General features: G+C 24.8%; 4 protein-coding genes and 1 long non-coding RNA gene across 5 annotated transcripts; all 5 read right to left on the bottom strand.

Moving 5' to 3' along the window:
• Positions 1-919: 919 nt before the first annotated feature.
• Positions 920-2,717, bottom strand: LOC148934721 (uncharacterized). Its single transcript, XR_016141141.1, has 2 exons — positions 2,654-2,717; positions 920-1,576 (listed from the first exon to the last, which is right to left on the bottom strand). It is a non-coding gene; the product is annotated as an uncharacterized LOC148934721 (long non-coding RNA).
• A 582-nt stretch (positions 2,718-3,299) lies between these two features.
• Positions 3,300-8,507, bottom strand: LOC148934719 (aminopeptidase N-like). The gene is given in 6 exon segments (XM_089083863.1): positions 3,300-3,449; positions 3,509-3,672; positions 4,285-4,628; positions 5,390-5,471; positions 6,497-6,939; positions 7,610-8,507. Coding segments are annotated over 6 exon segments (1,719 nt in total). The 5' UTR covers positions 8,161-8,507; the 3' UTR covers positions 3,300-3,314.
• Positions 5,703-6,411, bottom strand: LOC148934720 (uncharacterized). The gene is made up of 2 exons (XM_089084035.1): positions 6,139-6,411; positions 5,703-5,888 (listed from the first exon to the last, which is right to left on the bottom strand). Exons 1-2 carry the CDS (start codon positions 6,394-6,396, stop codon positions 5,718-5,720), a joined length of 429 nt encoding a protein of 142 aa, XP_088940161.1. The 5' UTR covers positions 6,397-6,411; the 3' UTR covers positions 5,703-5,717.
• Positions 8,508-9,745: 1,238 nt separating the features above from the next.
• On the bottom strand, positions 9,746-17,813 carry LOC148934718 (aminopeptidase N-like). The gene is made up of 10 exons (XM_089083862.1): positions 16,969-17,813; positions 15,764-16,165; positions 15,359-15,542; positions 14,927-15,083; positions 14,575-14,652; positions 13,565-13,921; positions 12,630-12,910; positions 12,230-12,411; positions 11,583-12,113; positions 9,746-10,674 (listed from the first exon to the last, which is right to left on the bottom strand). Exons 1-9 carry the CDS (start codon positions 17,586-17,588, stop codon positions 11,762-11,764), a joined length of 2,613 nt encoding a protein of 870 aa, XP_088939988.1. The 5' UTR covers positions 17,589-17,813; the 3' UTR covers positions 9,746-10,674; positions 11,583-11,761.
• Positions 17,814-19,214: 1,401 nt separating this feature from the next.
• On the bottom strand, positions 19,215-27,676 carry LOC105426610 (aminopeptidase N-like). Its single transcript, XM_089083818.1, has 12 exons — positions 27,631-27,676; positions 26,288-26,901; positions 25,172-25,621; positions 24,813-24,996; positions 24,381-24,537; positions 24,010-24,091; positions 22,977-23,317; positions 22,108-22,388; positions 21,701-21,882; positions 21,235-21,588; positions 21,053-21,122; positions 19,215-20,142 (listed from the first exon to the last, which is right to left on the bottom strand). Exons 2-12 carry the CDS (start codon positions 26,899-26,901, stop codon positions 20,014-20,016), a joined length of 2,844 nt encoding a protein of 947 aa, XP_088939944.1. The 5' UTR covers positions 27,631-27,676; the 3' UTR covers positions 19,215-20,013.
• Positions 27,677-27,957: the final 281 nt, after the last annotated feature.

The following is a 27,957-nucleotide window of genomic DNA, read 5'->3' as shown; positions in this document are numbered from 1 at the left end:
AATATAATAATCAAAGGTTTTAGGAATATTGAAATCAATAATACATGACAATTATTATTATTTATGATATCATTTATACACATCTTATATTTGCTAAAAATTTGTTTACATTTTTTATACTAAATTATACCATTTTTACTGAATATTGCGACATTTATTTCCTTAATTTTATATAAATTTATTTTATATGAATATATTGTATTTATAATTTGCATTGTATCCCTTACGAAAAAGAAACTATTGCCTGTTGTATGCTTATTACAAACGGCTGAGTGATTACAGGCCGCTGTGTATAAAATTTAAATTTTAAAAAAATTTTTCATACGTCTTTTTGATAGGTCTGTTTCTTTTTGGTTGCCTGAATCGTCAACCTGTTCTTACACTAGAAGAAGAAAGATAAACTCTGAACTAATGCAGCCAAAAGAACAGACCCAATATACAAAATATACCCATATACAAAATATAACCATATTAACACGATATATATTTCACATATTTGTGTTTGATTTCACAGAAGTTTAATAAAATATTTTTAACGATTGTCCCAATAGTTTCTGTAATGCTTCTAAAATTAAAACATATAATAAAATGCTATTGATAAATGCTTAAGTTAAATTTATTTAAAAATTTATTTGAAAATGGAAATCACATTTACATTAGATAAACAATAAATAATTATTTAAATTAACACTTTACACTTTAAAAAACTATTAAAAATTCTCTAAGCCTAGCTCAAATATTTAAATCATTTTGTTCATTGCATTCATAGAATTTTAAATATTGATAAATGCAATGCCATTTATAATTGTAATTTTGAACTAATTAATCAATATTTATGACTTTTCTAGTCAGTTATTTTGTAATTCCTTTCGTAAAGCGCGAAAATCAATTTCAAAAAATAAGTCTAGTCAATTAGTCAAAGATAAGACTGATATAAAATCGTTAGTATTACTTGATATTTATTATACATATATATTTAAAATACGTAGAAGTTCTATACGCATCATAGTAATATATTTTTAATAATCATTATAAAATTAACTAAACATAAGATTAGTTTATAATAGTATTAATAATATATTTTAAAATAATATATTTAAAAAATAAATATTTATGTTATTATTTTAAAATATATTTTAAAATAATAACATAAATATCAAAAGTTTCTAATGATACCAATCTGTTTTCTTCTTCGAGATTGATTGTCGAATGTTACAATGAAATATCTACAAAATAGAAAGCAAGAAAGATATGAATACCGATATATATCTATTTAAATCACAAAATATCAAATTCTAGATTATATTCCGATTTTCTCTAACAATATTAAAAATCTGTAACACCTGACACGAATTATGGATACATTTTTAGTATTGACAATAATATCGAAATGGTACACAAAGCAGCATAAATTTAATGCAATTTTCTCTTATATAATCCATTAAAGACTAAGCAGGATCATCTTACATTCATCATCTACAGTACTTATAGAAAGTTTCTTGAGACGCATTTTTATTTTATATTCAGTATTCTGAAGTAATGAATTAGTAAGATTCTTACGTATCCATTTCTGCATCTGCAAAATTAACATAGTTATGTTAAATATGCATAAATTCTGCAAAATTATTAATTTTAGAAAGGAAAATTGTAATATGAAACACATGACAATATATAATAATGTTATGATATAACTTGTCTACCTTACTTATGTATTCATTTATGTATTTCTTTATAGGCTATCTAATCATTATTGACAGAGAGCTTATATGCAGGCAAAGCCGATTTTACTGATAATAACTAAAAAAATTCTTAACGCGTCGCGACGTTCGCAATTAATAAAAAGTTAATAAAAAAATAAGAGCGAATTTGGAGAGGCAGTTCAATATTACGTGCATTTACGATTGTTAGATATGCGATGAGATGTTTGGGAGTATGATCTATAATGCATTATTTGCTTATTTGCACGCATCCAAACGTCTCGTTTCTAGTAATAATGAAAGCTATATTTCGTAAGCATATATTTACGCACGAATTTTTATTAATTAATGATTTATTAGCAATAGGAAAATACGAAAAATACAGGATTTTTTTATCCTGTTTTGTCAACGCTACTTGCACACAAACTTGTGTCAGGAAGTATAGAAAGAATTCTTTATATCGCACATGAAGATATATCAAGTTTTAGAAAATACTGACGTTATTATTTTTTTATATATAAAATAATTTTGTAAATTTGTATGTTGTTTGTAATGAATAACAATATTTTTATATATATATATATACACACACACACACACACACACACACACACACACACACACACACACACACACACACACACACACACACACACACACACACACACACACACACACACACACACACACATTAAAAATTAATAATTTTACCGACTCTTATGACGAAATATATGGAAATAAAATATTAATTTTTTTTATATTACATTTATTTGTTATTCATCTAATTTCTTGCTTAACAACATAGAAGTAGAAAATTTTTGTGACATTATGACATATATATAAAATATAATCAATTTGATTATATATAAAATATAATAACAAAATTGTTAAAATTGTTAAGTTAACGGTAGAAAATGCATAAAAGGAGAAGAGTTATCGTGTGTAATTAAACTTACCTTACAGAGTAATTTCCTAGAACAAGTATAATTTATAATATTAATTAATGCTGCGGTTGTACTAATCTCTCTAGAAAAAAAATTGCATATAATATAATATAATAAAATAATAAATGTAATAAAGTTTTAATTGTATGTAAATTAAAAATTTGCATTAAACATTTAAAATTTGAAAACAAGTTATTACTTGGGCTTAATTTCTTCCAAATCGTTTAATAAAATGTAATTAATGAATCATTATTTGCATGTCTCTGAATAACGTAATAAAATCAATAAATGTAGTTTTTAAACAGAGATCATCCGTGCATTATCTTTTGTATAAGAAAAGATGTAATCATTTCTTAACTTCTTTAGCTTCTTTTGCTATTGAAAAGAAACAGGAGACTATGAGTATCATCACAGCAAGCTAGAGATTTCATCTGGATTCATTTCTGAATATTTAATTTTCGAAACTTCATCCAAATCTTCAAATAATTTATCAAGAGAAATGCTAGATACACATAAACCATTATAAAACGTCCATTCCCTCCATCATGGTAACAGTTTATTTTTTCTGAAACATTTTATCATAAAATTATAATTTGTATTTTTGCATATTTTTATTTAAAGTATGACGTATATTGCAAATATAGTAAAAATATTACAATAGAAGAATTAATAATTACGTCGTATTTAATAAATGCCATTGCAATTTAAATTCAGCATGTTTTTTGCATTCGCTATCACCGAGAACACATGCCCATCTTAGAGCTTCTTGTCTTAAACATTTAATAAGACTGTCATCGTTAGATTCTTCCTCGTACCCAATCTTTATCATGCTACATAGTCCGTTTCCGATTTTAGGTAGCTTGTGGCTTCCCAAAATATAGAAAAATTTGATTGGCCTGATATTATTAAATGGAACGTATCGTCGATGATTTGAGCACGATTTAAGACATTAATATTTGTACAATTCTCAGAATTTAAATAACGTACGATTTTTAACCAACTTTCCAAATTATAAAATACACGGTAATATCCTATCATATAATAAATAAATATTATTTATCATTAAATTGTATTAAATTAATGTAATTGGTATTAAGTAGAGATGGTAGAAATATCATTAAATGTTATTTTTATTTTTAAATGCGACTAAAAATGCTTTCATCAAGTAATAATTAAACTTGTGTTATAAATAATAAGAAATTGGTATTTACGAACTGATATAATATTAAATTTTACATTGAATTTTGCAGACCATTTAGTTGACAATTTGTTTACAGAAATAAATTAAAGTTTTAGGAAAGTTAATCTTTGTTCATAAATATTTGATGTCAGAAAGTTAATTAGTCCAAGAATTTCATCAAACATGTGAATACGGTTATTAAACAAAATGCGTTAAATGTAATTCATTTAAAAAAAAATAATTCTAGCCAGATTAAGATCTCTAATAGGCTGTTCTAACTTACTTTAAATGTATAATTTTAAAATCTTATAACTTTAAAGTCAATTTTAAAATATGTTTTATTTAAGACCTCTGTTATAGAAATAAGTCAAAAATTTTTCCTTTTCCATAGTTAACAAGTGTACATAATACAAAATAAATGAATTAATGATATTCCACATTAAAGTATTTGATCCTTATTTACCTGTTTGTTGCTGATTAATTATTATAAATTGACTATCAGGACAGTCAGGGTAATATTTTGCAAGAAAGTGCTTTTGTTCCCGGGTTAAACAAAATTTGGGTAAAATTCGTTTTAAATTTATATACACTTGATTTGTTAATGGTATCGTTCAGTACCAGGGTTTGGAAGCGGTTTCTATAACAATTTGCGTCCATTCAAAGGTTTCCGTTACATTAAGAATAGGATATTGCTTTTCTTGTATCCAAGGATTCATCAAGTCTTTTACATTAATTTTTTCCAAATCCATAGTTTGTGAATCATAGACAGATTGCATTACAGTCCAAAAATCGTTCAAACTACCCGTCCTTATAAAAATGTATAAAAATTAATTTTATTCACAATGTATATTGTGTAATCGAGACATTATCAGAGGAAAAACATAATTCTCTCTATATATAAATACAAATTTATACAATTGTTATAACTGTCAAAACACACGGATAGTTCGCATCATTCGCTCAGTTTAGTTCTTATGGTACAGATGCCAGTGATTTTATTTGCGCAAAACTCCGGTGTAAGTTATATCTCAAAGTCTGAATAGCGATTAGACCGATTAAATTTTAGTTCATCATCAGGCATCATTGAATAACAGATAGATAAATTTTATAATAAAAATTTTAAAATAAAAATTTATATAAAAATTATTATATAAAATTATAAAATTTATATAAAAATTTTATAACAAAAATGTTTTTAATTTTTATCAATATAATTTACAAACAAAAATATATGTGACGATATATTTGAAAAATAATTACAATATAAATTTTACTGCTTAGTCATTTATTTCGAATAGCAAATTTTGGATAGAAAATTTTTTACTTATTTTAACACATTTAAATTTTTTTTTATTTCCAGGAGTAAGAAAGTATTTGAGAATATAATTTTATATGTAATAATATAGTTGTTATACTTCGTAAAAATAGTGAAGAATATAGGCAAAGAATATGGCAAATCATTATTTACATTATATAACCTTACATTATGTGAAAAATGAAAAAATGAAAAATTGTTCATTTGACAGAAAAGAAAAGAAAGGAAAGATACAAGACATGAAAATACTTACTCTCTTTTCATATACGCTTTAATTCCTTTTTGAAAAATATCATCACCCACTGTATGATGCAGCATACGCAATATAGAAGGTGCTATGACAAATAAGCATTATAAGATCAAACATGAAAGAAATTATACCGACACTAAATTTATAAAAGTTCTCAGAAATATTGATAAGCCTACAATTAATTAAAAACTTCTATGTTTTTGGAATATATTTGTTTTAGAATATGTCTTTATTTATTTTAATGAATAAAAAGAATACGTAAATTGAAGTAAAACTTATTTTTGGCATCTTAAATAATTTTACATGTTTTAATTTTTTCAACTTTATTTATTCAGTACTTTATACCTTTTATGTAATAGGTGAAAGAGAAGAGAGAATTAATTTTAGAGATATTGTCAACTTCTGAACCAGGAGGATTCATAATTTGTGAATCATCTAGACGAAGAGATTCTTGTTGAGTCTGGACTACGAATAAATCCAACGTTCGACTCTCAGGCATAATCTAGACATTACAAGTATAGTCAAATAGATAATAATTTAATTATTAGTTCATTATTATTAGTCTAATAACCCTTAACAATATAATTCAATTAATAAAAATTTTATAAACGATTTCACATGAATGCGACAAAATTCTTTTCGTTCAACTTAAATATCATTGAAAATATTGGAAGAATATTTTTTCTCTCCTCGTGTGTTTTAAAACTTATTTTCAGTTTTCTTTGAAAGTATTATCACACGTGAAAAAATACCTGATTGATTGTATACACGCCGAACAACGTAGCAATACCCTCGTTCAGCCACATGCAAGACCACCATGATGGACTAACCGCAGTACCAAACAATTGACCAACCACTTTACGTCCTATTTTACGTGATGACTCTATTTTGCGTGCAATGGGATCTATTTTTTCATTGTAAATGATATCTTCTTCTCTAAACACAACATACAAATGATTCGTTATATACAAATATTCACAATATATGTTATTTTTTAATACTGCTAGCATTACATACTATATATATAATATTTACTACGTTTCTTTATTCTACAATTGTTTTATTATAAAAGTATAAAAATTAATTTTTTTAAAAACATATTCTACCTTTAAAGTACGAACTGCAATTTATCCACGCCATCATCTATCAAACCTGCGATCGCAAATTGATTTCTTAATAAATATCCTTCCTGTAGTTGCCATGTATGTTCAACAGTACGTGTGACATCTTCAATTAATCTCAAAATTTGATCCCATTGTACTTCCATCAACTCTCTTCTCCATAATTTGAGGTTTTGTAAGGGAGAAATATCAGTATAGTCATGCTTATCAAATATCACAATTCCTATTCGGTACGTGGATATTTCAGGAGTTACGATACAGTATGTCGTCAAAGGTTTTGACATAGATGTAAAAAGAAAAGAATTTGAAAAAACATTGTAATATTCAGGAACCTTTACAACAATGACAAATTCAGCTTTTAATCCGGGTTCGTCCCAACATGGAAAGAGTCGTCGCATTCCTATCGCTGAGTTATTTGTTATTATCAGCCATCTAACATATTCAATTAATTTTGTTAATTGTATAATAAGACAATTTTTTATTTTCAATAACACTTAAAGTAATTTAATACAGGAACGGGGGAGAGAGCGAATATATTTTAATAGAAATATTTTTGCAGCTTTTACGTTTTATTAGTGCAAGACATGACCTTCCTTTCTACTACTTTTTTACAATTCAATATATTTATGTTATTATGCACAGATATATATATATATACACATATATATACACATTATAAATAAATGTTAAAAGATTTGTATTAAAAATTCTATTTTATATACGCGGATAATATTTACAAAGAATTTATTTAATAAAACATCTTTATGGAAGGAATAATAACACTTTACATTTGTTGTTATTTTCATAACTTTTTGCAGAATGTTTACTTTAGCTGACTACCTATTTTGCAATAAAATCAAAGCTTTTTCTAAAACTCTGTAAACATAATAACATTTACAGAGTTATAATATATTATTTTTTATATATTTAACGAACTTTATTAGACCGCCTATACCATTGTGAATCATTAATTTTTACTAGTTCAGACACTCTTTTTAATTTTTATTATATAATATTTATCAGTAACAGATATAAATAGTAAACTCATTTTAGACATTATTACGTAACATTTTTAATGTGATGTGTATGTTTTCTTACTCACTTTTTTTCTCTTATCTTATTTACATATGAGACCTTGACAAAACCTCCATCATTAGCAATAACACCTTTATACGTTATGCTCAAAGTATAATTACCAGGATGTAGAACTTCAGAGAAATACAAGACGACAATTTGCAGTTCGTGTATATACGAAATATTACGTATTTCACTCACTACTATATGTTTATCAATCTTTTCAGTTAATATGACTTGAATTATTTCCAAATTTGCTGAATGCAGGCTTATATTTTGTGTAGCCTTAAGAATCATAATCATAATACAACATTCTCCATAGAAGATATTCTCTCCTGTCTCTAATGTTAATTCAATTTCGTATTTTTTTGGTTTTATAAAATCAGGCAAACGATGATTGAGAAGCCCAACACGTACGGTTACAGACATTTGGTATATGTAAGAGTGTGTAGCGTTGGATGTAGTTTCCTTAGTGATTTTGATTACTTCTGATCTTCTAGTTCTCGTTGGTTTGTTTAATTGCTTGTTATTTATTTTAAATTTGTCAAATACATTTTCTTTGTGTTGGTAAAAAGCCATAACGTAATTTAGTAAATTTCCATATAGTAACAATTTTATTAATTTAGTAATATTCATCTAAACAAATTTTTTATTTACAGAAATGTATTTTTTATTAGAAACAGAAATATGAAGTAAAATTATATCTTCGAAATTTGACTTTTGCAAAAACTATGAAATCATAGTTAAAGATTTTTTTTATTGATAGGTTTATAATCACAACAGAAAAATATAAAACTAACTAAAACAGTCACAGGTTGTTCTCGAAAGTTGATTCTTAAGTTCTAAATATCATATATCTGTCTATTTAAATATATATATCTAAATTCAAGTAATTAAATTATCAACGTGTCATTGTTTCATTATACTTTCATTATTATATCAAACATTATACCGATACATATATAATGAAATGAAGTAAAACTTCTTATCTTATCTTATCTTAAGAAAAACTTTTAGTGTTAATAATAATTTTAAAAAAGAGATTGCATATAAACTATACTTACGTTTTGAAATGCTTCTAAATCTTTATAAAAATAATATTTGTATAACAAAATATATATAAATATTATACTATTGCTTCAATGATTTATGTATTAAAACTGTATAGGCTTAATGATATTTAAAATAATTTATAATAATTTATTGAAGTTACATTTATCGTTATAAGTGATAGAAAATAGTATATTCTCTGAATCTCACTGCTTCGACAGTTTGTTACAAAGTGACCGTGCCAACAAACATTGGTACTTATAAAGGACATCATAATAAGCAGTGGGAGGTATAATTACAACATGTCATTATTTATAACTAAATTCAGATTACCATTATTTTTTTGTTGTTATGTATTTAAATATATTATTAAAATTGATTTTAATACAAATTAAGCTAACAGAACAAAGTGTTATATATTAAAACATTTCTCTTAAAATATATTAACATAAAAATAAAGAAGAATGCAATTAAATATGCAAATTTTTAAATGTTTTCTTACATAAGTAATTACATTATTAATTTTTAATGAAGTCGTAATTATTAAGATTTATTGTCAAATCGTTGGATTAAAAATACACATTGAATAAACATTATGTTTATTAGATGTATTTTCCTAATAAAAATGTAAAGGAGGTCTCGTATGTTTTATATTTAGTTGTATAAATTACATTATTTTTTATTGGTAATAAAATGTTTCTACCAATGTATATATACCAATGTATATATACATATATATATATATATATATATATGTACCAATGTATATATACCAATGTATATATACATATATATATATATATATATATATATATATATATATATATATATATATTAGACGTAAATTTACCATTAAATATGTAGACAATATCTAGTCCATCCAAGAATTCAAAATCTTTAATAATATTGTTAATAGAAGATTTTATAATTCAGAAATTTATTTATTTATATTTAATTTATATATTAATATAATCTTAAAATTTTATTCGAAGCAAATAAATGTTGATACATATTTCTGTTTACTTTTGCAGAAATTTAATGAAATATTTTTAACGCCTTTCCAAATAGTTTCTGAAATGTTTCTAAAATTAAAATATATAAAAACGCTGTTGATAAATGTTTATGTCAAATTTATTTACAAATAGAAATTATCTTTATGATTAATAAACAATAAATAATTATTTAAGTTAACATTACATACAAAATTCTCTAAAAATAACTCAGTTATTTAAATTATTTTGTTAATTGTATTCACAGAATTTCAAATATTAAAAATAACAATGCCATTTATAATTTGAAATTTTGAACAAATTATCAATATTCGTGCCTTTCCTTGTTAGTTATTTTGTAATCTTTTTCATAAAACGCGATAATCAATTTCGAAAAATAAGACTAGGCAACTAGTTATAGATAAGACTAATGTAAAATCGTTATTTATTATTTGACGTCTATTTTACACATATACTTAGAATATACGTACAGAAGTTTTATACGCATCATAGAATATATTTTTAATAATTATTATAAAATTAATTATGAATAAGAATAGTTTATAATAATATTAATAATATATTTTAAAGTAATGCTAATATAAATGTCAAAAATTTCTAACGATATCAGTCTGTTTTCTTCTCTGAGATTGATTGTCGAATGATTGAGTGATTATCGAATGTTACAAAGCGATATCCACAAAGTGGAAAACAAGAAAGATGCGAATATATCGATATGTATCTATTTTTACAAAACAAGTCTTAGACAAATCCTAGATTGTATTCCGATTTTCTCTAACAATATTGAGAAACTATGATACCTGACACGAAATACGGATACATTTTTGCACTGGCAGTAATATCGAAATGGTATACAAAGCAGTATAAATTTAATACAATCTTCTCTTATATAATCCTTTAAAGACTAAAGCAGGATCATTTTACATTCATCATCTACAATATTTACATAAAGTTTCTTGAGACGCATTTTTATTTTATATTCAGTATTCTGAAGTAATGAATTAGTAAGATTCTTACGTATCCATTTCTGCATCTGCAAAATTAACATAGTTATGTTAAATATGCATACATTCTGCAAAATTATTAATTTTAGAAAGGAAAATTGTAATATGAAACACATGACACTATATAATAATGTTATAATATTACTTGTGTATCTTACTTATGTATTCATTTATGTATTTCTTTATAGGCTATCTAATCATTATTGACAGAGAGCTTATATGCAGGCAAAGCCGATTTTACTGATAATAACTAAAAAAATCCTTAGTCCGCGTCGCGATATTCGCAATTAATAAAAAGTTAATAAAAAGATAATACGCACATTTACGATTGTTGTTAGGTATGCGATGAGATATTCAGGCGTATTATCTACAAATAGTGCACTATTCGCTTATTTGCACGCATCTAAACATCTCGTTTCTAGCAACAATGAAAGCTATATCCCATAGGCATATGTTTATTCATAAATTTTCATTAAATAATGACTTATTAGTAATTGGGAAATACGAAAAATACAGGATTTTTTATCCTATTTTAACAATGCAAACAAACTTATACAAACTTATGCCACGAAGTGAGGATCCTTTACATCACACAGGATTAGAATGTATCAAGTTTTAGAAAATACTGACGTTATTGTGTTTTTAATAAAATAATAAATAAAATAATTTTGTAAATTTGTATATTGTTTGTAATCAATAACAATACTCATACATATATGAAAAATTAATAATTTTACCGACTTTTATGAAATATATAAAAATATATATAAAAATAAATTATTAATATTTTTATATTACATATATATGTTATTTATATAATTCCTTAGTCAACAACATTAAAGTAAAGTTTTTGTAACATTATGACATATAAAATATAATCAAAGTATCGTAATTTAACAAAAATATGAAAAGAGTTATTGTACTTAATAAAACTTACCTCACAAAGTAATTTACCAGAATATGTATAATTTATAATATTAATTACTGCTGCGGTTGTACTAATCTCTCTAGAAAAGAAATTGCATACAATATAATATAATAAAATAATATAATAGAGTTCTAATTGTATGCAAATTAAAAATTTGCATTAAACATATAAAATTTGAAAACAAGTTATTATTTGGGCTTAATTTCTTCCAAATTGTTTAATAAAATGTAATTAATTGAATCATCATTCGCATGCCTCTGAATAACGTAATAAAACCAATAAATATAGTTTTTAATAACAGAGATCATTCGTGCATCTTTTACATAAAAAAAGATGTAATCATTTCTTAACTTCTTTAGCTTATTGAAGAGAGACAGGAGACTGTGAGTATCATTACAGCAAGCTAGAGATTTCATTTCTGGATATTCAATTCTCGAAACTTCATCGAAATCTATAAATAATTTGTCAAGAAAAATGCTAGATACACATAAACCATTACAGAATGTCCATTCCCTCCACCATGGTAACAGTTTATTTTCTCTGAAACATTTTACCATAAAATTATAATTTGTATTTTTACATATTTTTATTTAAAGTATGACGTACGTGTATTTTAAATATTGCAAAAATATTACAATAGAAGAACAAATAATTACATCGGATTTAACAAATGCCATTGCAACTTATATTCAGCATGTTTTTTGCATTTGCTGTCACCGAGAATACAAGCCCACCTTAGAGCTTCTTGTCTTAAACATTTAATAAACATGTCATCATTAGATTCCTCCTCGTATCCAATCTTTTGAAGAAGTGAATCCAGTTGCATTTGTAGTTTCTCCTCAATATTATGAAATAAAATAAAGATAACATTAATTCGAAATTAATTCAAAAAATTTTAAACTGAATTTCTTGTAGAAATGTAAAAAATTTTATTTTTCTAAATTAGTTACATCATATTTTTTAGCGGAAGAATTTAGATAATTATTAAAAGTAAATTAATATTTGGAACATAACAACATAAGTTGTCAGAATTTTCTTTATTGAAATCGCTTTTACCTTGAATATTATATTATCGACATTATAAAACGGTAGAATGTGTGACATGTACTCAGCAGCTTTGAACATAGAATACCATGGTATATAGTCCGTTTCCCACTTTAGATAGCTTACGACATCCCAAAATACATAAAAATTTAATTTGCCTGATATCGCTAAATGGAATGTATCATCGATGATTTGAGCACGATTTAAAACATTAATATTTGTATAATTCTCGGAATTAAGATAACTTATAATTTTTAACCAACTTTCCAAATCATAATATACCCGGTAATATCCTGTCATACGAAATAAATAATTACGATTTGTCATTAAATTATATTAAATTATATTAAATTATAATGTAATTGATATTAATTACAGAATAGAATATTATTAAATGTTATTTTTATTTTTAAATATATCAAAAATACAAATTATAATATTAATTAATAATTTAGCTTGTATTATAAATAATAAAAAAATTCATATTTACAAACTAATGTAATATTAAATTTTATGTTACAGATTATTAAGTTGACCGCTTCTTTACAACAATATAATAAATTATATTTAATAAACAATATAATAAATATGAAACTTTGTTTATAAATATTGTTTATAAATATCAGAAGAGAATAATATCAAAGTATTTCTTCAAATATATAAATATGATTATTAAATTAATGTAAATTGTTTAAGAAAAGAATAAGAATTATAGATGGATTAAAATAACTAAAAGGAGCACAGACAATTCTAAATTATTTTAGCTATATAATCTTAAAGTCATATAAATATATATATATATATATGTATATATATATATATGTATATCCTGTTTAAAAACTTTGTTACAAAAATAAGTCAATAATTTTTTCTTTTTTATAGTTAATAAGTTTTCAAAATAAATAAATTAATGATATTTTACATTTAAATATTTGATCGTTATTTACCTGTTTGTTGCCGATTGATTATTATGAACCGACTGTGTTCAGAATTGTAACACTTTGTAAGAAAGTGGTTTTGTTTCCAGGATAAACAAAATGTGGGTAAAATTCGTTTTAAATTTATGTACACTTGAAGTGTTAACGGTACCGTCCAGTTTTCGGAAGCAGTTTCTAGAACAATTTTCGTCCATTCGGAATCAAAGATTTCCGCTACATTAAGAATAGGATATTGCTTTTTTTGTATCCAAGGATTCATCAGGTCTTTCACATTAATTTTCTCCAAATCCGTAGTTTGTAAATCATACACAGATTGTATTTCAGTCCAAAAATCGTCCAGACATCCCGTCCTTACAAAAACGTATAGAAATTAGTTCTATTCATTATGTATATTCTGTGATAGAGATATTATCAGCAAATATAATTGTCTTTTATATAGCATAAAGACAAATTTACACAATTTTTATAATTGTCGAAAAAAAAACACAAATTCACGTCATCATTCACTCAGTTCAGTTATCAATGTGTGAGACAGATGCCCGTGATTTTATTTGCGCAAAACTGCAATATTAAGTTGTAAAGTCTCGACATCGACTGCACCGATTGGATTTAATCATTGAATAACAGATAAAGTTTATAAAAATATTTATCAATTTTTTCCCATTATTATCTACAAACGAAAATACATATAAAGATATATACAAAATATAACTACATTAAATTTTAATGCTGATTAAGTCATTCCGTATAACAAATTCTTAGATACAAAATTTTCTTTTTATTTTAACACATGTTATTTAAATTTTTTCTTATTTCGAAAAATAACACAGTAATATAGCATTTGAGAAAATTATTTTATATGTAATAACATTATACGGCACAAAAATAGCAAAGAATATAATAAATTATTATTTACATATAAACTTACATCATGTAACAAAGAAATAAAAATGAAAAATTATTTATTTGACGTAAAGAAAAAGAGAGAAAAGATACAAAACATAAAAATACTTACTTTCTTTTCATATATATATTAATCCCTTTCTGAAAGATTTCATCACCCACTGTATGGTGTAGCATACGCAATATAGAAGGTGCTACAACAGATGAGCGTTATAAGATCAAACATGCAAGAAATTATACGTACAATAAATTTATCGAAATTCTTAGAGACAATTGATAAGACTACAATTAATTAAAAATTTCGATGTTAATAGAATATATTTGTTTTAGAATATGTCATTACTTATTTCAGTGAATAAAAAAATATGTAAATTAAAATATGTAAAGTAAAAATTTATTTTTGATATAGTTTTTAAATAATTTTACATGTTTTAATTGTTTCAACTTAATTTATTCAGTACTCTATACCTTTTATGTAATAGGTGAAAGAGAAGAGAGAATTAATTTTAGAAATACTGTTAACTTCTGAATCAAGAGGATTCATAATTTGTGAATCATCTAGACGGAGAGATTCTTGTTGAGTCTGGACTACGAATAAATCTAACATTCGACTCTCAGGCATAATCTAGACATTACAAGTATAGTCACAAAATAAATAATAATTTAATTATTAATTTATCACCATTAGTCTAATAATCATTAGTCTAATAATCATTAACAATATAATTAAATTAATAAATATTTTTTAAACGATTTCACATGAATGCGACAAAATTCTTTACGTTCAACTTAAATATCATTGAAAATATTGGAAGAATATTCTTTCTCTCCTAGTGCTTTTTTAAATAAAACTTATATTCAGTTTTCTTTGAAAGTATTATCACACACGTGAAAAAATACCTGATTGATTGTATACACGCCGAATAACGTAGCAATACCCTCGTTCAGCCACATGCAAGACCACCATGATGGACTAACCGCGGTACCAAACAATTGACCAACCACTTTACGTCCTATTTTACGTGATGACTCTATTTTGCGTGCAATGGGATCTATTTTTTCATTGTAAATAATATCTTCTTCTCTAAACACAACATACAAATGATTCGTTATATACAAATATTCCATTTACACAATATATGTTATTTTTTAATACTGGTGGCATTACATACTATATAATATTTACTACGTTTCTTTATTCTACATTCTTGTTTTATTATAAAAGTATAAAAATTAATTTTTTTAAAAACATATTCTACCTGTAAAGTACGAACGCCAATTTATCCACGCCATCATCTGTCAAACCTGCGATCGCGAAATTGATTTCTTAATAAATCTCCTTCCTGTAGTTGCCATGTATGTTCAACAGTACGTATGACATCTTCAATTAATCTCAAAATTTGATCCCATTGTACTTCCATCAATTCTCTTCTCCATAATTTGAGGTTTTGTATGGGAGAAATATCAGTATAGTCATGCTTATCAAATATCACAATTCCTATTCGGTACGTGGGTATTTCAGAAGTTACGATACAGTATGTCGTCAAAGGTTTTGACATAGATGTAAAAAGAAAAGAATTTGAAAAAACATTGTAATATTCAGGAACCTTTACAACAATGACAAATTCAGCTTTTAATCCGGGTTCGTCCCAACATGGAAAGAGTCGTCGCATTCCTATCGCTGAGTTATTTGTTACGATCAGCCATCTAACGTATTCAATTAATTTTGTTAATTGTGTAATGAGACAATTTTTTGTTTTCAATCACATTTAAATTAATATAGGAACAGGGAGAGATATATTTTAATAGAAATATTTTTGCAGCTTTTACGTTTTATTAGTGCAAGACGTAACCTTCTTTTTTACTACTTTTTTACAATTCAATATATTTATGTTATTATGCACAGATATATATATATATATATATATATACACATATATGTACACACACACACACACACACACACACACACACACACACACACACACACACACACACACAGACACACACACACACACACACACACACACACAGACACACACACACACACACACACACACACATATATACATATATATATATACACATTATAAATAAATGTTAAATGATTCGTATTAAAAATTCTATTTTATATACGCGGATAATATTTATAAAGAATTTATTTAATAAAACATCTTTATGGTAGGAATAATAACACTTTATACGTTGTTATTTTCATAACTCTTTGCAGAGTGTTTACTTTAGCTGGCTACCTATTTTGCAACATAACCAAAACTTTTTCTTAAACTCTGTAAATATTATAACATTTACAGAGTTATAATATATTATTTTTCATACATTTAACGAACTTTATTAGACCGCCCATTGTGAATCATTAATTTTCACTAGTTCAGAGACTCTTTTTAATTTTTATTATATATTTATCAATATTTAATAGATATAAATAGTAGACTCATTTTAGACATTATTACGTAATATTTTTAATGTGATATGTACGTTTTCTTACTCACTTTTTTTCTCCTATCTTATTTACATATGAGACCTTGACAAAACCTCCATCATTAGCAATAACACCTTTATACGTTATGCTCAAAGTATAATTACCAGGATGTAGAACTTCAGAGAAATACAAGACGACAATTTGCAGTTCGTGTATATACGAAATATTACGTATTTCACGCACTACTATATGTTTATCAATCTTTTCGATTAATATGACTTGAATTATTTCCAAATTTGCTGAATGCAGGCTTATATTTTGTGTAGTCTTAAGAATCATAATCGTAATACGACATTCTCCATAGAAGATATTCTCTCCTGTCTCTAATGTTAATTCAATTTCGTATTTTTTTGGTTTTATAAAATCAGGCAAACGAGGATTGAGAAGCCCAACACGTACGGTTACAGACATTTGGTATATGAAAGAGTGTGTAGCGTTGTGCAGCGATGTAATCTCCTTAGTGTTTTTGATTACTTCTGATCTTCTAATTCTCGTTGTTTTTGGTCTGTTTATTTGCTTGTTATTTATTTTAAATTTGTCAAATACATTTTCTTTGTGTTGGTATAGAGCCATAACGTAATTTAGTAAACTTCCATATAATAACAATTTTATTAATTTGGTAATATTCATCTAAACAAATTTTTCATTTACAGAAATGTATTTTTTATAAGAAACAGAAATATACAAATAAAAAAGTTAAATTATATCGTCGAAATTTGACTTTTGCAAAACCTATGAAATCATAGTTAAAGATTCTTTTCATTAATAGATTTATGATCACGACAGAAAAGTACAAAAATAACTAAAATAGCCACAGCTTGTTTTCGAAAGTAGATTCTTAAGTTCTAAATTCCATATATTTGTCTATCTAAATCTGTGTATCTAATTTCAAGTAATTAAATTAATCAACATGCCGTTATTTTTAGAACTTGCAACGTATTGATTCTCTCAAATTTTTAATATTGGTTAATATTGATTAAAAGTTTCTTTTATTATCTACTACATCGAGAAAGAAATAGAATTGTTTACTAGTGTTATGAGAACATATTGTTTTATTATACTTTCATTATTATATCAAACATTATACCCATATATGTATAACGAAATGAAGTAAAACTTCTTATCTTATCTTATCTTAAGAAAAACTTTTAATAATAATTTTAAAAAAGAGATTGCATATAAACTATACTTACGTTTTGAAATGCTTCTAAATTTTTATAAAAATTATATTTGTATAACAAAATATATATAAATATTGTACTATTGCTTCAATGATTTATGTATTAAAACTGTATAGGCTTATAATATTTAAAATAATTTATAATAATTTATTGAAGTTACATTTATCGTTATAAGTGATAGAAAATAGAATATATTCTCTGATTCTCACTGCTTCGACAGTTTGTTACAAAGTGACCGTGCCAACAAACATTGGTACTTATAAAGGACATCATAATAAGCAGTGGGAGGTATAATTACAACATGTCATTATTTATAACTAAATTCAGATTACCATTATTTTTTTGTTGTTATGTATTTAAATATATTATTAAAATTGATTTTAATTCAAATTAAGCTAACAGAACAAAGTGTTATATATTAAAATATTTCTCTTAAAATTTATTAACATAAAAATAAAGAAGAATGTAATTAAATATGCAAATTTTTAAATGTTTTCTGACATAAGTAATTACATTATTAATTTTTAATGAAGTCGTAATTATTAAGATTTATTGTCAAATCGTTGGATTAAAAATACACATTGAATAAACATTATGTTTATTAGATGTATTTTCCTAATAAAAATGTAAAGGACGTCTCGTATGTTTTATATTTAGTTGTATATAAATTACATTATTTTTTATTGGTAATAAAATGTTTCTACACCAATGTATATATATATATATATATATATATATATATATATATGTGTGTGTGTGTGTGTTAGTGTGTGTTAGATGTAAATTTACCATTATGTAGACAATATCTAATCCAAATATGTAGACAATATCTAATCCACCCAAGAATTCAAAATCTTTAATATAAATTGTTAATAGAAGATTCTATAATTCAGAAATTTATTTATTTATATATAATTTATATATTTATATAATCTTATAATTTTATTCGAAGCAAATAAATGTTGATACATTTTAATCTATTTACTTTTGCAGAAATTTAATGAAATATTTTTAACGCTTTTCCAAATAGTTTCTGAAATGTTTCTAAAATTAAAATATATAAAAACGCTGTTGATAAATGTTTATGTCAAATTTATTTACAAATAGAAATTATCTTTATGATTGATAAACAATAAATAATTATTTAAGTTAACATTACATACAAAATTCTCTAAGAATAACTCAATTATTTAAATTATTTTGTTAATTGTATTCACAGAATTTCAAATATTGAAAATAACAATGCCATTTATAATTTGAAATTTTGAACAAATTATCAATATTCGTGCCTTTCCTTGTTAGTTATTTTGTAATCTTTTTCTTAAAACGCGATAATCAATTTCGCAAAATAAGACTAGGCAACTAATTATAGATAAGACTAATGTAAAATCGTTATATATTATTTGACGTCTATTTTACACATACATTTAAAATATACATACAGAAGTTCTATACGCATCATAGTATATATTTTTAATAATTATTATAAAGTTAATTATGTATAAAAATAGTTTATAATAATATTAATAATATATTTTAAAATAATGCTAATATAAATGTCAAAAATTTCTAACGATATCAGTCTGTTTTCTTCTCTGAGATTGATTGTCGAATGATTGATTGATTGTCGAATGTTACAAAGCGATATCCACAAAGTGGAAAACAAGAAAGGTGCGAATATATCGATATGTATCTATTTTTACAAAACAAGTCTTAGACAAATCCTAGATTGTATTCCGATTTTCTCTAACAATATTGAAAAACTATGATATCTGACACGAAATACGGATACATTTTTGCACTGGCAGTAATATCGAAATGGCACAAAGCAGCATAAATTTAATGCAATCTTCTCTTATATAATCCATTAAAGACTAAAGCAGGATCATCTTACATTCATCATCTACAGTACTTACAAAAAGTTTCTTGAGACGCATTTTTATTTTATATTCGGTATTCTGAAGTAATGAATTAGTAAGATTCTTACGTATCCATTTCTGCATCTGCAAAATTAACATAGTTATGTTATATATGTATACATTCTGCAAAATTATTAATTTTAGAAAGGAAAATTGTAACATGAAACACATGACATTATATAATAATGTTATGATATTACTTGTGTATCTTACTTATGTATTCATTTATGTATTTCTTTATAGGCTATCTAATCATTATTGACAGAGCGCTTATATGCAGGCAAAGCCGATTTTACTGATAACAACTAAAAAAATCCTTAGTCAGCGTCGCGATATTCGCAATTAATAAAAAGTTAATAAAAAGATAATACGCCCATTTACGATTGTTGTTAGATATGCGATGAGATATTTAGGCGTGTTATCTACAAATAATGCACTATTCGCTTATTTGCACGTATCTAAACGTCTCGTTTCTAGAAACAATGAAAACTATATCCCATAGGCATATGTTTATTCATAAATTTTCATTAAATAATGACTTATTAGTAATTGGGAAATACGAAAAATACAGGATATTTTATCCTATTTTAACAGTGCAACTCTTATACAAACTTATACCACGAAGTAAGGATCCTTTACATCACACAGGATCAGAATGTATCAAGTTTTGGAAAATACTGACGTTATTGTTTTTTTAATAAAATAATAAATAAAATAATTTTGTAAATTTGTATGTTGTTTGTAATCAATAACTATACTCATACATATATTAAAAATTAATAATTTTACCGACTTTTATGAAATATATAAAATGAAATATATAAAAATAAATTATTAATTTTTTTTATATTACATATATATGTTATTTATATAATTCCTTAGTCAACAGCATTAAAGTAAAATTTTTGTAACATTATGACATATAAAATATAATCAAAATATTGTAATTTAACAAAAATATGTGAAAAGAGTTATAGTGCTTAATAAAACTTACCTCACAGAGTAATTTACCAGAATATGTATAATTTATAATATTAATCACTGCTGCAGTTGTACTAATCTCTCTAGAAAAGAAATTGCATATATATAGTATAATAAAATAATGTAATAAAGTTCTAATTGTATGCAAATTAAAAATTTGCATTAAACATATAAAATTTGAAAACAAGTTATTACTTGGGCTTGATTTCTTCCAAATCGTTTAATAAAATGTAATTAATTGTATCATCATTTGCATGTCTCTGAATAACGTAATAAAACCAATAAATATGGTTTTTGATAACAGATATCATCCGTGCATGTTTTGTATAAGAAGAGATGTAATCATTTCTTAACTTCTTTAGCTTATCGAAGAGAAATAGGAGACTGTGAGTATCATTACAGCAAGCTAGAGGTTTCATCATTTCTGGATATTCAATTCTCGAAACATCCAAATCAAAATATATAAATAATTTGACAAGAGAAATGCTAGATACACATAAACCATTACAGAACGTCCATTCTCTCCACCATGGTAACACTTTATTTTTTCTGAAACATTTTACCATAAAATTATAATTTTTATTTTTACATATTTTTATTTAAAGTATGACGTGTATTTTAAATATTGTAAAAATATTACAATAGAAGAACAAATAATTACATCGGATTTAACAAATGCCATTGCAACTTATATTCAGCATGTTTTTTGCATTCGCTGTCACCGAGAATACAAGCCCATCTTAGAGCTTCTTGTCTTAAACATTTAATAAACGTGTCGTCATTAGATTCCTCCTCGTATCCAATCTTTTGAAGAAGTGGCCCCAATTGCATTAGTAGTTTCATCTAAATATTGTGAAATAAAATAAAGATAACATTAATTTGACATTAATTAACAAAATTTTAAACTGAATTTCTTGTAGAAATGTAAAAAATTTTATTTTTCTAAATTAGTTCACATCATATTTTTTAGAGAAAGAATTTAGGTAATTATTAAAAGTAAATTAATATTTATATTTGGAACATAACAACATGAGTTGTCAGAATTTTCTTTATTGAAATCGCTTTTACCTTGAATGTTTTGCTATCGACATTATCAAACGGTAGAATGTGTGACATGTACTCTGCAGCTTTGAACATAGGATACCATGGTATATAGTCCGTTTCCCACTTTAGATAGCTTACGACATCCCAAAATACATAAAAATTTAATTTGCCTGATATCGCTAAATGGAATGTATCATCGATGATTTGAGCCCGATTTAAAATAATAATATTTGTATAATTCTCGGAATTAAGATAACTTATAATTTTTAACCAACTTTCCAAATCATAATATACCCGGTAATATCCTGTCATACGAAATAAATAATTACGATTTGTTATTAAATTATATTAAATTATAATGTAATTGATATTAATTACAGATAGAATATTATTAAAATATTAATATTATTAAATGTTATTATTATATTTAAATATGACCAAAAATACAAATTAAAATATTAATTAACAATTTGTATTATAAATAATAAAAAAATATTTAGAAACTAATGTAATATTGAATTTTATGTCGAGTTACGGATCATTTAGTTGATAACAATATAATAAATTTATATGAATCTTAACCTTAGTTTATAAATATTGTATATCAGAAGAGAATAATCAAAGTATTTCATCAAATATATGAAGATGATTACTAAATTAATATAATTTGTTTAAGAAAAAAGTAATTGTAGATGGATTGAAATCACTAAAAGGTGCATAGACAATTCTAAATTATTTTAATTATACAAACTTGAAATCATATATATCCTATTTCAGAACTCTGTTACAAAAATAAATCAATGATATTTTCTTTTTTATAGTTAACAAGTCTTCATACAACAGAATAAATAAATTAATGATATTCCACATTTAAATATTTGATCGTCATTTACCTGTTTGTTGCCGATTAATTATTATGAACCGACTGTGTTCAGAATAGTAACAATATGTACGAAAGTGCTTTTGTTCCCAGGATAGACAAAATGTGGGTAAAGTTCGTTTTAAATTTATGTACACTTGATGTGTTAACGGTACCGTCCAGTTTTCGGAAGCAGTTTCTAGAACAATTTTTGTCCATTCAAAACGAAAAGTTTCCGTTACATTAAGAATAGGATATTGCTTCTCTTGTATCCAAGGATTCATCAGATCTTTCACATTAATTTTCTCCAAATCCATAGTTTGTGAATCGTACACAGATTGCATTACAGTCCAGAAATCGTCCAAACTTCCCGTCCTTACAAAAATGTATAAAATTTAATTCTATTCACGATGTATATTCTATGATAGAGACAATAGAGACAATATCAGCAAATATAATTTTCTCTTATATAGCATAAAGACAAATTTACACAATTTTTATAATTGTCGAAAAAAAAACACATAATTGACATCATTCACTCAGTTCAGTTATCAATGTGTGAGACAGACGCCCGTGATTTTATTTGCGCAAATATTTGCAATATTAAGTTGTAAAGTCTCAACATCGACTGCACCGATTGAATTTTAATTGAGATCATTGAATAACAGATAAAGTTTATAAAAATATTTATCAATTTTTTCCATTATCATCTACAAACAAAAATACATATCTAGATATTCAATACATATATAGATATTCAAAATATAATTACTTTAAATTTTAATGCTGATTAGTCATTAATTCCGAATAACAAATTTTTGGATACAAATTTTCATCTTATTTTAATACATGTTAATTAAATTTTTTCTTATTACGAGAAGTAAGACAGTATTTGAGAAAATTATTTTATATAGTAGTAACATTATACGGCACAAAAATAGCAAAGAATACAATAAATTATTATTTACATATAAATTTACATCATGTAACAAAGAAATAAAAATGAAAAATTATTTATTTGACATAAAGAAAAAGAGAGAAAAGGTACAAGACATGAAAATACTTACTTTCTTTTCATATACATATTAATCCCTTTCTGAAAAATTTCATCACCCACTGTATGGTGTAGCATACGCAATATAGAAGGTGCTACAACAGATGAGTGTTATAAGATCAAACATGCAAGAAATTATACGTACAATAAATTTATCGAAATTCTTAGAGACAATTGATAAGACTACAATTAATTAAAAATTTTGATGCTGCTAGAATATATTTGTCTTAAAATATTCATTACTTATTTCAGTCATTACTTATTTCAGTGAATAAAAAAATATGTAAATTAAAATATGTAAAGTAAAAATTTATTTTTGGTATAGTTTTTAAATAATTTTACATGTTTTAATTGTTTCAACTTTATTTATTCAGTACTCTATACCTTTTATGTAGTAGGTGAAAGAGAAGAGAGAATTAATTTCAGAGATACTGTCAACTTCTGAATCAAGAGCATTCATAACTTGTGAATTATCTAGACGAAGAGATTCTTGTTGTGTCTGGACTACGAATAAATCCAACATTCGACTCTCAGGCATAATCTAGACATTACAAGTATAGTCACAAAATAAATAATAATTTAATTATTAATTTATCACCATTAGTCTAATAATCATTAGTCTAATAATCATTAACAATATAATTAAATTAATAAATATTTTTTAAACGATTTCACATGAATGCGACAAAATTCTTTACGTTCAACTTAAATATCATTGAAAATATTGGAAGAATATTCTTTCTCTCCTCGTGCGTTTTCAAATAAAACTTATATTCAGTTTTCTTTGAAAGTATTATCACACACGTGAAAAAATACCTGATTGATTGTATACACGCCGAATAACGTAGCAATACCCTCGTTCAGCCACATGCAAGACCACCATGATGGACTAACCGCGGTACCAAACAATTGACCAACCACTTTACGTCCTATTTTACGTGATGACTCTATTTTGCGTGCAATGGGATCTATTTTTTCATTGTAAATAATATCTTCTTCTCTAAACACAACATACAAATGATTCGTTATATACAAATATTCCATTTACACAATATATGCTATTTTTTAATACTGGTGGCATTACATACTATATAATATTTACTACGTTTCTTTATTCTACATTCTTGTTTTATTATAAAAGTATAAAAATTAATTTTTTTAAAAACATATTCTACCTGTAAAGTACGAACGCCAATTTATCCACGCCATCATCTGTCAAACCTGCGATCGCAAATTGATTTCTTAATAAATCTCCTTCCTGTAGTTGCCATGTATGTTCAACAGTACGTATGACATCTTCAATTAATCTCAAAATTTGATCCCATTGTACTTCCATCAATTCTCTTCTCCATAATTTAAGGTTTTGTATGGGAGAAATATCAGTATAATCATGCTTATCAAATATCACAATTCCTATTCGGTACGTAGGTATTTCAGAAGTTATGATATAGTGTGTCGTCAAAGGCGATTTTGACATAGATGTAAAAGGAACAGAATTTGAATAAACATTGTAAGATTCAGGAACATTTACAACAATGAAAAATTCAGCTTTTAATCCGGGTTCGTCCCAACATGGAAAGAGTCGTCGCATTCCTATCGCTGAGTTATTTGTTACGAACAGCCATCTAACGTATTCAATTAATTTTGTTAATTGTGTAATAAGACAATTTTTTATTTTCAATAACATTTAAATTAATTTATTACAGGAACGGAGCAAAGAGCGAATATATTTTAATAGAAATATTTTTGCAGCTTTTATGTTTTATTAGTGCAAGATCTTCCTCTTTACTACTTTTTTCTAATTCAATATATTCATGTTATTATGCATAGATATATATATATACAGATTATAAATAAATGTTAAAAGATTTGTATTAAAAATTCTATTTTGTATAGGTGGATAATATTTACAAATTTATTATTTAATTAATTTAATAAAACATGTTTATGAAAGGAATAATAACTTTATATTTGTTGTAATTTTCATAACTTTTTGCAGAGTGTTTACTTTAGCTGACTACCTACATTACAACAAAACCGAAGCTTTTTCTAAAACTCTGTAAATATTATAATATTTACAGAGTTATAATATATTATTTTTCATACATTTAACGAACTTTATTAGATCGCCTATACCATTGTGAATCATTAATTTTCACTAGTTCATTCAGAAACACTTTTTAATTTTTATTATATAATAATTATTAGTATTTAATAGATATAAATAGTAGACTCATTTTAGACATTATTATGTAATATTTTTAATGTGACGTGTACGTTTTCTTACTCACTTTTTTTCTCCTATCTTATTTATATATGAGACCTTGACAAAACCTCCATCATTAGCAATAACACCTTTATACGTTATGCTCAAAGTATAATTACCAGGACGTAGAATTTCAGGGAAATCCAAGACGACAATTTGCTGTTCGTGTATATACGAAATATCACGCGCTTTACCCACTATTAAATAACTATCAGTCTTTCCTGTTAATATGACTTCAATTATTTCCAAATTTGCTGAATGCAGGTTTATATTTTGTGTAGCCTTAAGAATCATAATCATAATACGACATTCTCCATAGAAGATATCCAGTCCTGTCTCTAATGTTACTTCAATATCGTATTTTTTTAATTTTATAAAATCAGGCAAACGATGATTGACAAGCCTAACACGTAAGGTTTTAGACGTTTGGTATATGTAAGAGTGTGTAGCGTTGGATGTAATTTCCTTAGTGTTTTTGATTACTTCTGATCTTCTAGTTCTCGTTGTTTTTGGTCCGTTTATTTGCTTGTTATTTATTTTAAATTTGTCAAATACATTTTCTTTGTGTTGGTATAGAGCCATAACGTAATTTAGTAAACTTCCGTATAGTAACAATTTTATTAATTTGGTAATATTCATCTAAACAAATATTCATTTACAAAAATGTATTTTTTATAAGAAACAAAAATATAAAAATAAAACAGTAAAATTATATCGTCGAAATTTGACTTTTGCAAAAACTATGAAACCATAGTTAAACATTTTTTTTATTAATAGATTTATGATCACAACAGAAAAGTACAAAAATAACTAAATAAAATAGCCACAGCTTGTTTTCAAAAGTAGATTCTTAAGTTTTAAATATCATATATCTGTCTATTTAAATCTGTGTATCTAAATTCAAGTAATTAAATTATCAACGTGCCGTTATTTTTAAAACTTGCAACGTATTGATTCTCTTAAATTCTGTATGCAAATTTTTAATATTTCTAAACAGCTTCTTTTATTATCTACTACATCGAGAAAGAAATAGAATTGTTTACTAGTGTTATGAGAACATATTGTTTCATTATACTTTCATTATTATATCAAACATTATACCGATACATGTATAACGAAATGAAGTAGAACTTCTTATCTTATCTTATCTTAAGAAAAACTTTTAGTGTTAATAATAATTTTAAAAAAGAGATTGCATATAAACTGTACTTACGTTTTGAAATGCTTCTATATCTTTATAAAAATAATATTTGTATAACAGAATACATATAAATATTATACTATTGCTTCAATGATTTATGTATTAAAACTGTATAGGCTTAATGATATTTAAAATAATTTATAATAATTTATTGAAGTTACATTTACCGTTATAAGTGATAGAAAATAATATATTCTCTGAATCTCACTGCTTCGACAGTTTGTTACAAAATGACCGTGCCAACAAACATTGGTACTTATAAAGGACATCATAATAAGCAGTGGGAGGTATAATTACAACATGTCATTATTTATAACTAAATTCAGATTACCATTATTTTTTTGTTGTTATGTATTTAAATATATTATTAAAATTGATTTTAATACAAATTAAGCTAACAGAACAAAGTGTTATATATTAAAATATTTCTCTTAAAATTTATTAACATAATTTATTAACAAAAAATAAAGAAAAATGTTATTAAATATGCAAAT

The sequence above is a fragment of the Pogonomyrmex barbatus genome, unplaced genomic scaffold (genome assembly GCF_055798465.1).
Source record: "Pogonomyrmex barbatus isolate J1 unplaced genomic scaffold, ASM5579846v1 scaffold8, whole genome shotgun sequence".
Lineage (NCBI taxonomy): Eukaryota > Metazoa > Arthropoda > Insecta > Hymenoptera > Formicidae > Pogonomyrmex > Pogonomyrmex barbatus.
This window is presented reverse-complemented; position numbering and strand designations above follow the sequence as displayed.

What these genes read in the sequence shown, in the direction of transcription:
- LOC148934718 (XM_089083862.1), bottom strand. Translation starts at nt 17,588, where the DNA reads ATGAATATTACCAAATTAATAAAATTGTTATTATATGGAAGTTTACTA. An exon ending in AATCAATTTCGCGATCGCAG is followed by an intron (nt 15,543 to 15,763) that starts GTTTGACAGATG and finishes TGTTGTGTTTAG; the next exon opens with AGAAGAAGATATTATTTACA. An exon ending in TGGCATTTGTTAAATCCGAT is followed by an intron (nt 12,114 to 12,229) that starts GTAATTATTTGT and finishes AAAATGTTTCAG; the next exon opens with AGAAAATAAACTGTTACCAT.
- LOC148934720 (XM_089084035.1), bottom strand. Translation starts at nt 6,396, where the DNA reads ATGCTAGCAGTATTAAAAAATAACATATATTGTGAATATTTGTATATA. An exon ending in GCGTGTATACAATCAATCAG is followed by an intron (nt 5,889 to 6,138) that starts GTATTTTTTCAC and finishes TGTAATGTCTAG; the next exon opens with ATTATGCCTGAGAGTCGAAC.
- LOC105426610 (XM_089083818.1), bottom strand. Translation starts at nt 26,901, where the DNA reads ATGAATATTACCAAATTAATAAAATTGTTACTATACGGAAGTTTACTA. An exon ending in AATAAGATAGGAGAAAAAAA is followed by an intron (nt 25,622 to 26,287) that starts GTGAGTAAGAAA and finishes TGAATACGTTAG; the next exon opens with ATGGCTGTTCGTAACAAATA. An exon ending in TTGGAAGAAATCAAGCCCAA is followed by an intron (nt 21,123 to 21,234) that starts GTAATAACTTGT and finishes TTTCTTTTCTAG; the next exon opens with AGAGATTAGTACAACTGCAG.